This window comes from Mesoplodon densirostris, chromosome 3, assembly GCF_025265405.1.
Source record: "Mesoplodon densirostris isolate mMesDen1 chromosome 3, mMesDen1 primary haplotype, whole genome shotgun sequence".
NCBI lineage: Eukaryota > Metazoa > Chordata > Mammalia > Artiodactyla > Ziphiidae > Mesoplodon > Mesoplodon densirostris.
The window spans coordinates 139,709,363-139,724,213 of record NC_082663.1 but is presented as its reverse complement, the minus strand read 5'-3'; the positions used below and the strand labels follow the sequence as shown (position 1 = coordinate 139,724,213).

General features: G+C 51.9%; 2 protein-coding genes across 4 annotated transcripts; one reads left to right on the top strand and one right to left on the bottom strand.

Moving 5' to 3' along the window:
- The first annotated feature begins 308 nt into the window (after positions 1-308).
- On the top strand, positions 309-6,066 carry CIB3 (calcium and integrin binding family member 3). Of its 2 annotated transcripts, XM_060092123.1 has the most exons (6): positions 309-359; positions 576-610; positions 2,546-2,657; positions 3,654-3,801; positions 4,628-4,823; positions 6,045-6,066. In XM_060092123.1, the coding sequence occupies exons 1-6, from the start codon at positions 309-311 to the stop codon at positions 6,064-6,066; spliced, it is 564 nt and encodes a 187-aa protein (XP_059948106.1). The 2 variants fall into 2 exon arrangements, with proteins under 2 accessions (XP_059948106.1, XP_059948107.1); XM_060092124.1 differs by lacking the exons at positions 576-610; positions 2,546-2,657.
- A 2,127-nt stretch (positions 6,067-8,193) lies between these two features.
- Positions 8,194-14,851, bottom strand: HSH2D (hematopoietic SH2 domain containing). 2 transcript variants are annotated; one of them, XM_060092121.1, is made up of 5 exons: positions 14,727-14,851; positions 12,916-13,005; positions 11,745-11,910; positions 11,097-11,231; positions 8,194-8,709 (listed from the first exon to the last, which is right to left on the bottom strand). In XM_060092121.1, exons 1-5 carry the CDS (start codon positions 14,849-14,851, stop codon positions 8,194-8,196), a joined length of 1,032 nt encoding a protein of 343 aa, XP_059948104.1. The 2 variants fall into 2 exon arrangements, with proteins under 2 accessions (XP_059948104.1, XP_059948105.1); XM_060092122.1 differs by having other exon boundaries at positions 14,802-14,851.

Below are 14,851 nucleotides of genomic sequence, written 5' to 3'. Positions count from 1 at the left end.
GTGCCCCATACCCTCGGTCTCACCTGGTGGTGGCAGGTGTGCTCTCCCCACTGAGGGCTACCCTGTGACCTCCCAAAGCCCTTCTCCTTGCTCTGGTGGCTGTGGACATACTCAGGCTGTTGCCCAGAGAGCTCGGCTGTAACTTGAGTCTCACCCAGGCTGGGGGTGATGAGGAGGGTGGGCAGGTGACAACCAGGGCAGGGAGATTTGCCCAGACACTGGTACACAGCAGCCTGCCGACCGCTGTGGCCCCGAGGAGTTTGGGGGCTTTGGGAGCTTGTTCCAGAGTCCTGGCAGTGGTCTTCACCATGGGCAACAAGCAAACAGTCTTTACTCATGAGCAGCTGGAAGCATATCAGGTAGGGGTGATGGGCCGAGCCCTCGGTGGGTTTGGCAGCCTTGGTTTCCTGGCCCAAGAAATGGGAACAACATCTCTTCGTCCTGGGTGTGCAGTCAGCAAGCGTTCTGGGGAGGCTCTGTGTGTGGTTTCAGGCAGCGATGGATGTGGGCTTGTGGGAGAGGAAGGAGGAGCCCCCCAGGCAGGATCTGGGTCAAGCCAACATCTCTCTCCGCAGGACTGCACCTTCTTCACGAGGAAGGAAATCATGAGGTCAGTCTAGGGAGGAGGGAGGAAGAGGTGGAAACTTGCTATATGTCTCTTGATTTGCAATTTGACCACGTTCAATGCTTCATAAGGGTTAAAGCACTAATCGGGGGATTGCGTGCATGGTCGGTGGATAGATGCAGAGACAGGAAGGCTGAGAAGTCACATCTGGTCCTGCTGTCATGCCTCTAGGCTGACAAGCTTGGGCTTTCTCCCAAAGGTGGCGGGGAGCCATAGAAAGTGTGTGAGCATGGCAGATGCAGATCCGCATGTTAGAAAGATCCCCCTGAGGCCAGTGTGAAGAGGCTGGGAGGCCAGGGGCAGAGTCTAGACCCAGTTCTGGGCTGTGGGGTTGACATCAATGTTAGAGAGTGAGAAGGTGGCTCCAGGCTGCTGCAGGTCCCTGGTGTGAGCGAGACAGGCATAGATGGGTATTCTACATCATCACTCATCCCATGGAGCTGTTATCCAGAGGCCCCGACCCATGGACTTGGAGCTGTGAAACTGAAGCTGGCTGGGGTTTGGCTGCAGGGTGATCGGGGCCAAGGCCCCAACTGTGTGGGCACAGGACATTCATTATTGATGGACACACCTTTCACCAGTGAGCCCCATTGTCTGGGTGAGGACAGCTTGCAAGGTCATCCTGGCCATCACGAGTGGATTACTGATGGGGAAACTGAGGCTCAGACAGGGGAGGCTGACCCCAGGCCCCTGGGTAGATGGGTAGAGCCCCAAGGAGTTGGAGACTAACATTTTGTCTGCCTCAAGCTTCTCCCTTGTCAGACAGACCTACTGAGAGGAAAGGGGGGTGAGGGGAAAGGGGGATGAGGCTTTACTCAAGGCCATACAGAAGCCCAAACCCAAGCCCAGGCTATTCTCTGAAGGAACTCAGGACTGAAGTTCCAGATATCTCCTCCTCGAGTTCCTAGCCATCATGTGACCAAGGGGCTCCTGTCGCCCTCAGAGACAGTCCCTAGCAACTTGGGGACCTCTGACTCATCAAGGATGGTCTCTACAAGGCTACTGCTCAGCATGCTTCAATGATGGTATGGTGTCACCAGGTGAGGGCATTAGGGTGGAGAGCTGGCTCTACCATCTAGGTAGTGTGTATGGCATTTGGTGTTTTGCAAAATGTCTTTCATTTACCCTTTTGAAAAACCTGAATATTAGACTTTTGTGTTTGCTCCACCCCACTGAGAGAACCCTGACCCCCATTATGAAGGGAGAGAAGGAAAGTGTGAGGATGTGGGCCTTTAGAGGCCTTGCCAACAGTGTGATAATGTCCAGAGATACATAGATTGGCTCAGATTCTCTGAATGCTAAATGTGAATGCTATTTCTCTCCTAGCATGGAGCAATGCTGTTTAATTTTTTGTTCTTTCATCTGCTTCCTTCTTATTGACTTTCTCTCTGAGGAGACCCAAGGGCAGAGACAGTGTCTGTTTTGTTCACCATCCGTCTCTGTGCCTGGCACATAGTAGGTACTCAGTAAATACTTGTTGAATGAATGAATGAATGAATGAAAATTTATCACAGTGCCTGGCACACTGTAGGCACTCAATAACTACTTGTTGAAAGAGGGAATGAATGAATGAACACTCTCCCTTTGTCAACCCCATCTGCTTGGTAAGCTCCTACTCATGCTTCAAAACCCAGCATCAATGCCCCCTCCTCCAGGAAGAATTTCCTCCTCCCTGGCTCGCTTCCTGCACTCTAGTTTTCCCTAGTTCTGGAGTCCTCTCTTTACCTTGGCCTTGTCCCCAGGGCACTAGAGGCACCTGTGTCTGGCTTTGTGTGTGTGAGGCTTAGGCCCACGGCTAATGGCTCTTGGGGACTCAGCATCTTTCAGTGTAGAGTAAGCAGCTGCAAGAGTGAGAGAGTAGGGACAAGGCCACACACACCCATCTCCCAGACCTTCTCGTTGTTTCCGTCCCCACACCAGGCTCTTCTATCGCTACCAGGACCTTGCCCCCCAGCTTGTCCCTCTCGACTATACCAGCTACCCTGATGTGAAGGTTCCCTACGAGCTCATTGGCAGCATGCCTGAGCTGAAGGTATGCCTGGGCCATGGGGCAGGCAGGGAAAAAATAGTAGGGATGCCCCTTGCTGCATTCCTATGAGGTGAGTACTGTGATTATTTCCATTTTACATATGAAGAAACTGAATTTCAGAGAGGTTAAGATACTTGTTCATAATCACACAGCTAAGACATGACATAGACAGGATTTAAACCCTGGGTTGTTGGGAAGATGAGATGAGATAATGCAGGTAAAGGGCTCAGTACAGGGCCTGTGACGTGGCAAGTACTCAGGGAACATTAGTTTTTCTTTTCATAGTAGGAACTATTAAATGTGGGTTTTTCTCAGCTGGATGTTTGACACATAGTTTGTTACTCTGGAGGGGACTTTTGGGGTGAGGGACTGTGAATAGAGATTATTTTATCACAGGGGACAGAAACCTCATTCAAGAGGGACAGAATAGGTTCGATCACATGAGCAAAAACTGCAGGGAAAGGCCTAGCATCACGTACAGCTGGAACCAGGGTCTCTGAGGATATGCTTGGGAATCTCCCTCCATCTTTCAGCTTCTCCCAGGAAGAGGCTTTAGTCTCAGGCAGCTTGTTCTCTTGAGGTAGTGAAGGGAAACACCAGCTGCCTCAGATTTCCTCCCATAAGCTCTGCAACAAGCAGAAATAAGGTTCCCCCACCCCAACTTTTCAGCAACTCTCCCAGGGCAGCCTCTGATTGGCAAGTTTGAGTCATATGCCCATCCCAGAGGCAATCACGGTTACCAGGTGAATGGAAATCCCTGATTGGCCTCACCCGGGTCATGTGACTGCCTCTGAAGCTGGAAATGGGGTTAACGACACCCAGACTACTGGGGTGGAGATTGGAGTTGCCTGAAGTCCTCTCCAGGGAGCATGGGAGGAAGAGAGTCTTGGTGAGGGGTACTTGGAGGTTCCCAGGAAGGGAGGGGTTGAGAGTGAAACCATGCAGAGCCCTCCCCACAAGGTCCTGGTCAGGGATTGGCTCCCTGCTTCCTGTCTCTAGGACAACCCTTTCCGTCAGAGGATCGCCCAGGTCTTCTCCGAGGATGGGGATGGCCACATGACCTTGGACAACTTCTTGGACATGTTTTCTGTGATGAGTGAAATGGCTCCCCGCGACCTCAAAGCCTACTACGCTTTTAAAATTTATGGTGTGTGCAGGGCCCCGGGGTGGGGAAGCGGGAATGAGACCGGGTCGGGCCAGGGGCTGCCCTGCCATCACAAATGTCTCCCCAAGGGCTCCGAGGCCCTGCATGGCCCTGTCCTTCACCTCACCCTGGTACCTCCCCACCTCATCCGTTTACTGACTCCATTCCAGCCACAATGGCCTGGCTGTTTCCCCAACACACCAAACTCTTTCTGCCTCTAGGCCTTTGCCTCTGTTGTGCCCTTGTCTAGAATACCTTTCCCCTGGCTCCTTCTTACCTTGAAATTTTGGTGAAAAGTAACTCCTGCCCCCGAGTTACTCTCCATGCCACAGCCTATTTCTCTCCTTGCATGGAGCAATGTTGCTTAATTTCTTGTTCATTCATCTGTTCACTCCTTATTGACTTTCTCTCTGAGGAGACACAAGGGCAGTGACAGTGTCTTTTTGGTTCACCATCTGTCTCTGTGCCTGACACATAGTAGGTACTCAGTAAATACTTGCTGAATGAATGAATGAATGAAAATTTATCACAGTGCCTGGCACACAGTAGGCACTCAATAAATACTTGTTGAAAGAGGGAATGAATAACAATTATCACACGCCTGACACATAGTAGGTGCTCAATAAATACTTGAATGAATGAATGACCTCCCAGCAGGTCCCTGCCCAATTCCAAAGCAAGATCCAGATATTACCCTAGGGTCTTGGGTTCCCTCCAGTGGCTCAGTTTCCTCCTCTGTAAGACAGGGAAAAGATGTGTCCATGACTGGCCCAGCCTGCCTGCCCCTGTGTCCCCTCACCACCACAGCTCCACCTGTTCTGCTGTGCAGACTTTAACAACGATGACTACATCTGTGTGTGGGACCTGGAGCAGACGGTGACCAAGCTAACACGGGGAGAGCTGAGCGCTGAGGAGGTGAGCCTGGTGTGTGAGAAGGTTCTGGATGAGGCCGATGGGGACCACGACGGGCGACTGTCCCTGGAAGACTTCCAGAACATGATCCTGCGGGCACCGGACTTCCTCAGGTGACATTCCTCTCCACCCTGCACAATCCGTTCCCATGTATGAGAGAGGCTCTTATGGAAAGGGTTCATAGACTCCCTTTGTGAAAATCCCTCTGTTCATTCATTTATGACCTTGGGGAACTTTTCCGACCTCCCTAGCCTCAGTCCCTGTGTCTTTAAAATGGGGATAATTAGAGACCTTGTGAACATCTCCTCCAGGTGGACACAGCTCTTTGGGTGAGTGGAATATGGTTGGACTTCAGCCCTCAGTTGCTTGAACATTTTGTAGTGAACAGACTGTACAATAGCACTTGGCAGCCCTGGGGAGAATCAGTGCTCCCACTGTAAGGCGGATAGCATGGGTTAAATGAGTTAATACAGGGGGTGGCCCACCACCTGTTTTTGTACCTCCCGTGAGCTAAGAATGGTTTTTACAGTTTTAAATGGTTGGGGGAGAAAATAAAAGAATAATCATACTCCACGACACATGAAAGCCATATGAAATTCAAATTTCCGTGTCTAATGCTAGTTTTATTGGCACACAGCCATGCCTGTTTGTATACATAGTGTCTATGGCTGCTTTTGAGCTACATGGTGGTGCTGAGTCATTGTGCAAAGTTGGAAATATCAACTATTTGGCCCTTTGCAGAGAAAAGTTGAGTGACCTCTGAGCTAGTACATGGAAAGAATTTAGAGCAGTGCCTGGCATACAGTAGGTGCTCAATAACTGTGCTTTATGGTTGCTGTTGTGGCTGTTATCGTTAGTGGTATCCTTTCATGACCAGAGGGCCTCCTTCCTCTACCCTGGATAAGCAAAGCTGGTCTCCTGCCACAGAGACACGAATAATGACACCAGGATGAATCCCTTGCTACTAATTGAGCACCTACTGCATGTCCCACGCTGTACATTGGCCTCTTTTTAGCCCTTATTACAGCACAGTGAAGGAGGGACAGCTTATCCCCATTTTACAGGGGAGTAAACTGAGGCCCAGAGAGGGGTAGCCATGCACTTAGAGTCTGGGGTGGAGCCAGGATGTAAACTCTGATCCAAAGTGATGTGCTCTCAATCCCTGTGGGGGTCAGGAGGGCCATGGCCTGGGGTTTATTGAGGGGGTCCATCTCTCCCCCACCCACTGTGGCTCCTTGCATGCCTCGGGGACTCCCAGTTGGGAGTGTTGGGGAGAAGGACGAAGGAAGGGTACCCTCTGCCTGCTGACAGACTCCTTTTCTCTTTGCACCCAGCACCTTCCACATCCGCATCTGAGGGTACCACGGAGGAGGAGCCGGGCCAGAGGAAGGCAGGGCGACCCCTCATCTCACTGTAGAATCTGGTCTCCCTGGGCTCCGGGAATAAACACACATCACTGAGCCACAGCTGCTCCGAAAACATGTTTCCCAACTTAAACCTGGCAGACAAGAGGGAGGCGGCCAAGGATCTAACCTCTGTTCTCCCTATGTGATCCTGGGTGTGGCTGCACCCTCTCTGGGCCACAGTTTCCCCATTTGTACAAGGAAAGGGGTGACTTCTGGATGTCTCTCCACTGAGAGGGCTGGAAGTGCCTCACTGTGGGTCTCGGTGGGCAGAGGCGAGGTGTGGAGATCAGGCCCGTGCTGTCCCAGCTCAGGGCCTCCCAAGGCCCAACCCTACCCTCGACTGCTCAAGTTGCCTTTTTCCCCCTCAATCCCTGAATTCCTCAAGGAGACTAAAGCTTCACCTCCTCACTGATTCATTAGAATCGCCAGAGGAGGCCTCTGGAGATGGTGTAGTGGCAGGAATGTCATTCACTGAGGCTGGCACAGTGCTTTACAGTTCATGAAACACCTGCCATTCTTTCATCACATTGGCTGCCTGTGACATCCCAGCAGGGTTGGTTGAGGAGAACTCACACTTCATTCAGAGGCAACGGGGTGACTTGCCCAAGGCCACACCTGAAGTCATCTGCAGAGCGGACTTGAACCCAGGCCCACTTCACTCCAGATCCCAGACCTCTACATCTTGCAGATTTGGGAAGCCCCATACCCAGTCCACCTATGGTCAGCCTGGGGGCCCATTCCATGTCCCCAGTCAATCCAAGGAGTGGTCATTCCTGCAACAGAGACCAGCCCCCCAGGGACCCTCCCAGACGCCTCCACTGTGTATAATTTCTAGGGTACCCACTCCCACCCTAACCCCCATTTATTAAGCACCTACTGTGCACTAAAGCCCTAGGTTTTATTTGAATTCTGCTGGTTCATCCTGAGAAAGAGGGACTGCTCTTCTCCTCATTTTCCAGATGAGGAAACAGGCCCAGAGATGTCTAGTGACTCACCAAAGGTCACACAGCCCCACAACCCAAGATTCCCTCCAGAGCCCATCCCCATCCACAGCCCTAGGCTGCCTCTCCCTTTTTATTTTATTTTATGTGTTTATTTATTTATTTATTTTTTGCGGTACGCAGGCCTCTCACGTTGTGGTCTCTCCCGTTGCGGAGCACAGGCTCCAGACGCACAGGCTCAGTGGCCATGGCTCATGGGCCCAGCCGCTCCGCGGCATGTGGGATCTTCCCGGACCGGGGCATGAACCCGTGTCCCCTGCATTGGCAGGCGGACTCTCAACCACTGTGCAACCAGGGAAGCCCCATGCCTCTCCCTTTTTAAAGGAAAGGGCCTCTTACGCTTCTCCTAAAGCTGCCGTTGATGTCAGGAGTGCTTACTGTGTGCCAAGCCGTCCACAAGTTTCATCTCCTCCATTTGCACAAGAACCCTGAGAGGAAGGCATGAACAGCCCTGTTACAGACAAGGATGTACTCTATGAGTTGTGCCTAGGTTACGTGGGGAAAGGGCTCAAACTGACCTGGCTTCGAATCCTGGTGCTGACACCCCAGCCATGTGACCTTGGCCACACCTCTTCTCCTCTCTGAACCTGGCTCTGCTTGATGCTTTTAATTTTAATTTAATATAATTTAATTGTTTTGGCTGTATCGCGCAGCTTGTGGGATCTTAGTTCCCCGACGAGGGATCGAACCCAGGCCCTTGACAATGAGAGCACAGAACCCTAACCACTGGACTGCCAGGGAAATTCCTGTCTCTTCTTTAAAATGTGCAGAATGAGCCTACCTGATGGGCCTGCTCAGAGGCATAAAAGAAATAATGAACATGGAGGGTCTGGTGTGAGGCCAGGCACAGGGTAGGTGTCCTAGACGCCACTGCTGTAACATTACTATTATTATTATTACTATTACTAATTATTATTAAAATGACCAGGTCACCTTACTGGCAATCGCAGGACCAGACCCAAGCAATGTCTTTATTACATTCCTCAGGTCCCTGAGGGCTAGTGGGTCATGGCAGAGAGCAAAAGGCCCAGGTGTGAACGGCCCCCGGCAGAGAGGGTCCCAGAGCCGGGGCGAACCTAGCAGTACCCAGGGGCGAAGGGTGGTGGTAAGCGGTACTCTTCAGGGAGACAGTCCTGTGGTTCTTTCAAGTCCCTTGTCTCTGGTTTGGACACCTGTGAGGACAGGGCCCTCACTACTGCCTGGTGCCAGTCCCTGACCCTCGAGGTTGTCTCGCTCCAGCTGGCCGACCTTGAGGCTTTCCTGGAGGGCTCATCTCTGTTTCTTGGAGCTTGGCGGTCTGTTATTTTCCGGGCTGAGTCCCCTGCTCCAGCTCCAGAACTATGGGTCACCACCAATGGCCTGGCATCCCAGAGCGATGAGCTCGCAGCCACCAGCTGGGATTTCAGCTGCTGCTGGACCTTCTTGCCCGTCCGGGGGAGCATCTTGAGATTCCTCCAGATTTTCTGGCGGGCCTCGTCAAGAGGAGATTTCGGGGGGCAGGAGGAAGTAGCTTCCTCCGTGGACGCCCCGTCCGGCTCTGCCAACGGCTTCCTTTCTTTTTGCCGATGGAGCAGGACTGGGTTTGTGAAGGCCTGAAACCGAGAGCAGGTGAGACCTGGGGCTACTCCACCTACCACAGCTCTGAATCTGCCCCAGAAATTGGGATCTGGGTTCCACCCAGACGTCCTGGGGCCAAGAAAGTCCCAGTGAGAACCCCCAAGCCTGATCCCACGACCCACCCTTCCTGTCTCAGTAAAGGGCTTCACTGTCTCCCTCAGTGGTTGGCAAACTTTTTCTGTAAGGGGTCAGAGAGGAAATGTTTTCAGCTTTGCAGGTCAAGTCTATGTTTCATTACTCACCTCTGCTGTTGTAGGGCCAAAGCAGCCAGAGATCATACGTCAGTGAGTGAGCGTGCCTGTGTTCCTATAATACTTTATGGACACGGAAATGTGGGTTTCATCTGATTTTCAAGGGTCATGAAATACTATTTTTCTTTTGATTTCTTTCAGCCATTCAAAAACGTAAAAGTCATGCTTAGCTCATGGGCCATACAGAAGGAGGCAGTGGGCCAGATGTGGTCCTTGGGCAGTAGTTTGCCAACCCCTGATCTACCAGGTTGTTCAGTTCCCCAACTTGGGTGTCATTTGTGGCAGATGCTGTCAATGCCCCATTCACATCCCTTTGTCCTGAGCATTTTTTTTTTTTTTTTTTTTTTTTTTTTTGCGGTACGCGGGCCTCTCACTGTTGTGGCCTCTCCCGTTGCGGAGCCTGTCCGGACGCGCAGGCTCAGCGGCCATGGCTCACGGGCCCAGCCGCTCCGCGGCATGTGGGATCTTCCTGGACCGGGGCACAAACCCGTGTCCCCTGCATCGGCAGGCGGACTCTCAACCACTGCGCCACCAGGGAAGCCCCTGTCCTGAGCATTTTGGTGCCCCCAGCTCCACTCCCAAATGCCAGGAGTGGGGACTCTGCCTTGGGGACTTCTTTGGCCACTTTGCAGACCAGAGGTACCAGAGAATTAAAACCTCCCAGAGACAGCGCTTGACTAATGATTAATGGAAGGGAGGATCAGTACCACAGCTCCTTGCCCCTAAGGCGGGATAACTGAAGTGCGTGTTCCACAGAGTCCACAGGGGTAACCTGCTCATTACAGCACCCTCTTTTGGTGGCCCTCTCTCTCCTGACCCACTTTCCTGCTCCCCTCATGGCACCTCCTGGGATCACTTCCCAAATAATGGATGACTGAGGGACTCAAACCATGACAATGACCCTCTTCCCCTCACCCTCCACCTCCAAGCCATCAGCAAGATCCACCTTTAGGGCTCCCTTTCTAGTTTCTCCCACGTGGATACTGTCCCTGCCTCCTTCCCACCCCCAGACAGCCCCTTCTGCAGTCGGCAGCCACAGGGAACACCATCAATCCCACCATGCTCAAGCTCTCTCATGGCTCCCCAGCACACCTGGAATAGATCCAAGCGCCTCACCCTGGCCCCAAGACCCTGCATGAATGACCCCTGCCGACTCTGGCCCCTCACCTCCCAACAATCTCCCTTTTGCTCACTCCACTCTGTCCACACATTGACTTTTGTTTTTCTTCTGTTTTTCACCCTGAGCCTCAGGACATTTGCATGTGCTGTTTCCTCTGTCTGGAATGCCCTCCCTACATCTCTGTGTGTGGTTGGCTCCTCCTCATCCTGAATGTCCCAGCTCTATGCCACCTACTCCAGGAAGCCTTCCCTGACTGTTCCCTCACCCTCACCTGCAAACCCACTGATGTGCCAGGTCCTCTCTGAGGGACAGGAGAAGCCAGATTCCCAGGCCTCCCAAAGCTCACAGTCTGATGGGAGAGGCAGGCAGGAAACATGAAAACTCATAAATAAGACTTTTCAAATTTTACAGACTGCTCTGTTGCAAATAAACAGGATGACGTGATGGAGAAGGCAGAGGGGCTACTTTAGGTCTGGAGACTGGGGAGAGAGATACTTGAAGAAGAAGTGATGAAAGAAGTCAGGCATGGGAAATCTGGGGGCAGAGCACACAGCACATGCAAAGGCCCTGAGGTTAGCTTGATGTGTCAGAACAGCAGAAGGGTTGGCAGACGGGCTGAAGTTGGGCTGGTGATGGGTAGCGGGACCTGAGATCATAGTTGGGATTTTAATCTCAGTGCCTTGGGAAATCACTGAAAAGTTTTTTGTTTATTTTTGGTTTTTGGGGGTTTTTTTTGCCACACCCCACGTGGCATGTGGGATCTTTGTTCCCTGACCAGGGATCAAACCCGCGCCCCGTGCATTGGAAGTACAGAGTCTTGACCACTGGACTGCCAGGGAAGTCTCCCTGAAAAGTTTTAAGCTTGGAGCTACGGGATCTAATCTTCATTCTAGAAAGTCTCCTCTGGCAGCTGTTGGCCACCTCTGCTCCTGCATCCCCCTGCCCCACCTCCCACCTTCCAGATTGAAGGTGCCAGTTTTCTGTCACATACCTCCTCAAGTGGGGCCATGGGACAAGAGGAGGGATTCTGATGTTTGCTGAGGCCAAGAGCAGAGCTGGTGGCTTCCTCAGCCAATGCGTTGGAGAAAAGGAAGAGATCCTTATAATCCGCATTTGCTGGATCCTTCTGTGGGGCAGAGGGGACATGCAGCTTAATCCCAAGGAGGGTACAGGGATGGGGCTCTGGTCCCAGATCCTGGAAATGGGGGCTCAGAGGTTGCCCCATCCACAAACCTTGTAAGGAAGAATGCCCCTCCCACAGCAGCTACTGAGGGCTAGGCCCTGCCCTCTGGGCCTCATAAGGAATATGCCACACTCACAGCCCCTTTTGAGGGCCTAGGCCACGCCCATCAATCCTTATAAGGAGATATGCCCCTCCCACAGCAGCTTGTGAGGGCTGGGCCCCACCCACTGAGTCTTATAAGGAAATACGCTATTCCTGTAGATCAGCCAAGTTTATACCTGGCACATGAATTCCTGTAAAAAAAAAATCAGCCTGCGGGCCAGGGAACAAGGACCAGGAGGGGCGGGGCCACAAGAGAAACGGGGACCGCAAGACTGACAGAATCACAAGAGGCTGAGGGGGCTGAGGGAGCAAAAGAGACTGGGGAGCTTGGCCCTTGGGGGTCCCAACCCTCACCTGCTGGCTGGGCTGCGTCAGCAGATCCCCGTGTGGCCGCAACGGCTGCTGCTGATGGAAGGTGACCAAGGCATCGAGAGAGGCATGGGCTCTCTCTTCCCCAGGGATGATGAAGCTCCCATCGTCCAAAAGTTTCACCATGAAGTGGTGGCAGGAGTTCTGAGCTCTGTGGAGACACTGCCATCTCATTCGCCATCATTCTGTCCCCCCCGCCCCCAGCCCGTGATCTGGCAGCATCATGGCTACAGCCCAACTGCCTAGAGTCCCTTGTAGGCTCCTCCACTCACTAGCCATGAGACACTTGGCAGGTGACTGCACTGTGCCTCAGTTTCCCCCTTTGTAACATGGGGCTACGAAGGCTGACCTCAGGACTTCTTGTGAAGATGGAACAATCTACTGCAGGTAAAAGCTTAGCTCCGTGCCTGGCCACGGGTAAATGATCAATAGAAATGACAACAATGAAAACTGGTACAGGTACTGAATAAATGCTCCATTATTAATGAACGGATGCATTTACTAATGGCCCACTATGTGCTTACTATGCCTCATTTAATCCTCCCATCATGACTCTGGATTCATTTTAGCATTCTTAGGTTAGAGATGAGGACTTTGAGGGAGGAACAGAAAGGGTGAGTAACTTGTCCAAGATCACACAGCGTCTTAAGTGGCAGAGCCAAGCCTTGGACTGTGTGACTAAAGGCCTAAGCTTTTCCCTCTATGGGTAACTCTGTAATAGGTCCATTTAAAAAATTCCTTTGGCCTGGAATCCTTTTGAAAAGTAGTTTGCGCTGCTGAATCCTCTAACTGAGATGCTGGATCAGGCATCGAGAAATTAAGGATCTGGGCTGCCCTGGCTTCCCCTAACATGTCCCCCTGAGTGAAGTCAGGGAGTTGACATTTAAATGGCGGGGGAGAGGGGTAGTAAGGGGAAATGCAGCTGCCACTCTTGGGTCCTCAGCAGTTCCTGTTCTCAGACACACAGTCTCAGTTACCGCCAGGCCCAAGTCTGTGGGTTACAGCCAGACCTGCAGCTGCCTACTCTTCAGTTAGATCTGGCCAGACCCTCGCACTGGTTGCTCACTGAGCAGTTGTTGTATGAAGCACCACTAGCTCCCCCAAGGAAGCCCCAGAGCCCTCCTGTCCCTGCCCTGGCCACTAGTCCAGGCCTTACTTGTAAGAGAGCGTGTAGCCCACGTGGCTGTGACTGACCCTGATGAGGAAGGATCCCAGTGGCTGTGACTCCAGCAAGTTCTCGGCATCCCTGGAAGGGCAAATACAGGAGAGAGGTGGCTAAGCATACTGGCCAGACGTCCGGTACACCAGTCATCCCAGTGCCCCCTGAGCCAGAGAGGCCTGTACTTTTCTGTTCTCTAACAAACAGCCTAAAAACCCTTCTTTTCTTGGTTATTTCAGACCTTGGGATATTCAGGGACAGGGGTGTTCTCCCAGAGTTGGCAGGAAGCCTCTGATGACCTTGACCATCTTTCAGAGCCCCTGCTTGCCTTCCCAATGCCTGGAAGGCACCCCCACAGAGGCACCTTTGGGTAGATCAAGGTGTCACAGGTAATAAAACAGGAGCTGCTCTTAGATGCATTTGATTTTAAAATCCAGCACTGCTTTTCGTTAGCTGTGTGACCCCTGGTGAGGGTCAGTCCCTTTCTGACCTTCAGCTTCCTTAAGGCGAAAGTAATCTCTTACTCTCAGGGCCCACTTGAGGACAGATGACGTGCATGCAGCATGAGTGTGGGAACTGCCAGCTGGTAAGAACCCACAAAGATGCTCACTACAGTAACTCCCCTACATATGAACCTTCAAGATGCGAACTTTCAAAGATGCGAACGTATTATAAACCTCTTACAGTACAGTACTGTTGGGTTGGCCAAAAAGTTCGTTGGCCGTAAGATGTTATGGAAAAACCCGAACGTACTTTTTGGCCAACTCAATACACAGCCAATTGTGTTAGCTGGGTACCTAGGCTAACTTTGCTGGACTTACGAACAAATTGGACTTCCGAACACGCTATCAGAATGGAACTCGTTCGTATGTAGGGGACTTAGTGTATTATTGTTACTATTATCCCGGGTTCACAAGAGTAACGTGGCCTTCTAGGAGACAGAATGGGGATTTTGGACCCGAGCTGTCTAATACAGAGGCCCCTGGCCACGTGTGGCTGCTGAGCCCTTGAATTGTGACTGGTGGGAATTGAGATGTGATTTTAGCGTATAATACGTGCTGGATTTTGAGGACTCGGTGCCGATTACATGTTGAAATGAGAATATCTTGGATATACTGGGTTAAATAAAAAATATGATAAAAATTAATTCCACCTGTTTCTTTTCCCTCCTTTAACAAAGCTACTAAAAAGATTTAAAATTGTAATGTGTGGCTCACATTCTATTTCTTTTGGTGCACCCCAGAACTCAGAAACCATGCCCAGTTCCTCCCCTCTGTGGCTTTCACAGTTTCCTCAACTTCCTGCATGCAGAATGTGGCAATAAATGTTCTTTTCGCCATTTATTTAGAGCCAGCCCCTAGGGGTGAGTAGGTGGATTTGTTCATGTCCTCAGAGCTCAGTCTGATGTAGGAAGTGCATGTTGGTTAAATCCCTGATGGACTGAGGGCAGCTGTTTGGGGCACTGTGTTAAGAAAGATTCTGAGGCTGCATTCCGCCATCACTGACTGGTGAAGTTGCATCCCCACCTGGGTGAGGTGGGGGGCGGGGGCCTGTCAGGTCCCTGGCAGTACTGGTCTGGTGGCCACTTGTATAGAGGAAGCTGAGGACCCGTAACTTGCTCAAGGTCACATAGTGAGTCCATGGAGGAGGCAGGATTCAAGTCTGGGACTCCAGAGCTCTTTTCACCCACGCTCTTAACACACTTAGCTGAGCTAAGCCCAGAAGTCTGCAGTAAACACCTGCCTAGAGTCAGGGCAGACAAGGGAAGAGGGTGAAGGGCAGGGTGGAAGGTGTGGGTGTGTCCTTACTCTCTTGAGATGGCACCATGGAACCACTCAGGGACCCCTCCACAGGTCAGCTGGTCCACCTGAGTCTGCACGAACCAGTCCAGTCTTGGAGGCAGTGGTGGGGGCAGCATTCTGGCCTCTGTCAT

Coding starts and splice junctions, on each gene's coding strand:
- CIB3 (XM_060092123.1), top strand. CDS start 309: ATGGGCAACAAGCAAACAGTCTTTACTCATGAGCAGCTGGAAGCATAT. Junction 611..2,545: donor ACGAGGAAGGAAATCATGAG/GTCAGTCTAGGG, acceptor TCCCCACACCAG/GCTCTTCTATCGCTACCAGG. Junction 3,802..4,627: donor CTACGCTTTTAAAATTTATG/GTGTGTGCAGGG, acceptor TCTGCTGTGCAG/ACTTTAACAACGATGACTAC.
- HSH2D (XM_060092121.1), bottom strand. CDS start 14,851: ATGACAGAGGCCAGAATGCTGCCCCCACCACTGCCTCCAAGACTGGAC. Junction 11,232..11,744: donor TGACGCAGCCCAGCCAGCAG/GTGAGGGTTGGG, acceptor TCTGCCCCACAG/AAGGATCCAGCAAATGCGGA. Junction 8,710..11,096: donor CCATGGCCCCACTTGAGGAG/GTATGTGACAGA, acceptor TCTCGGTTTCAG/GCCTTCACAAACCCAGTCCT.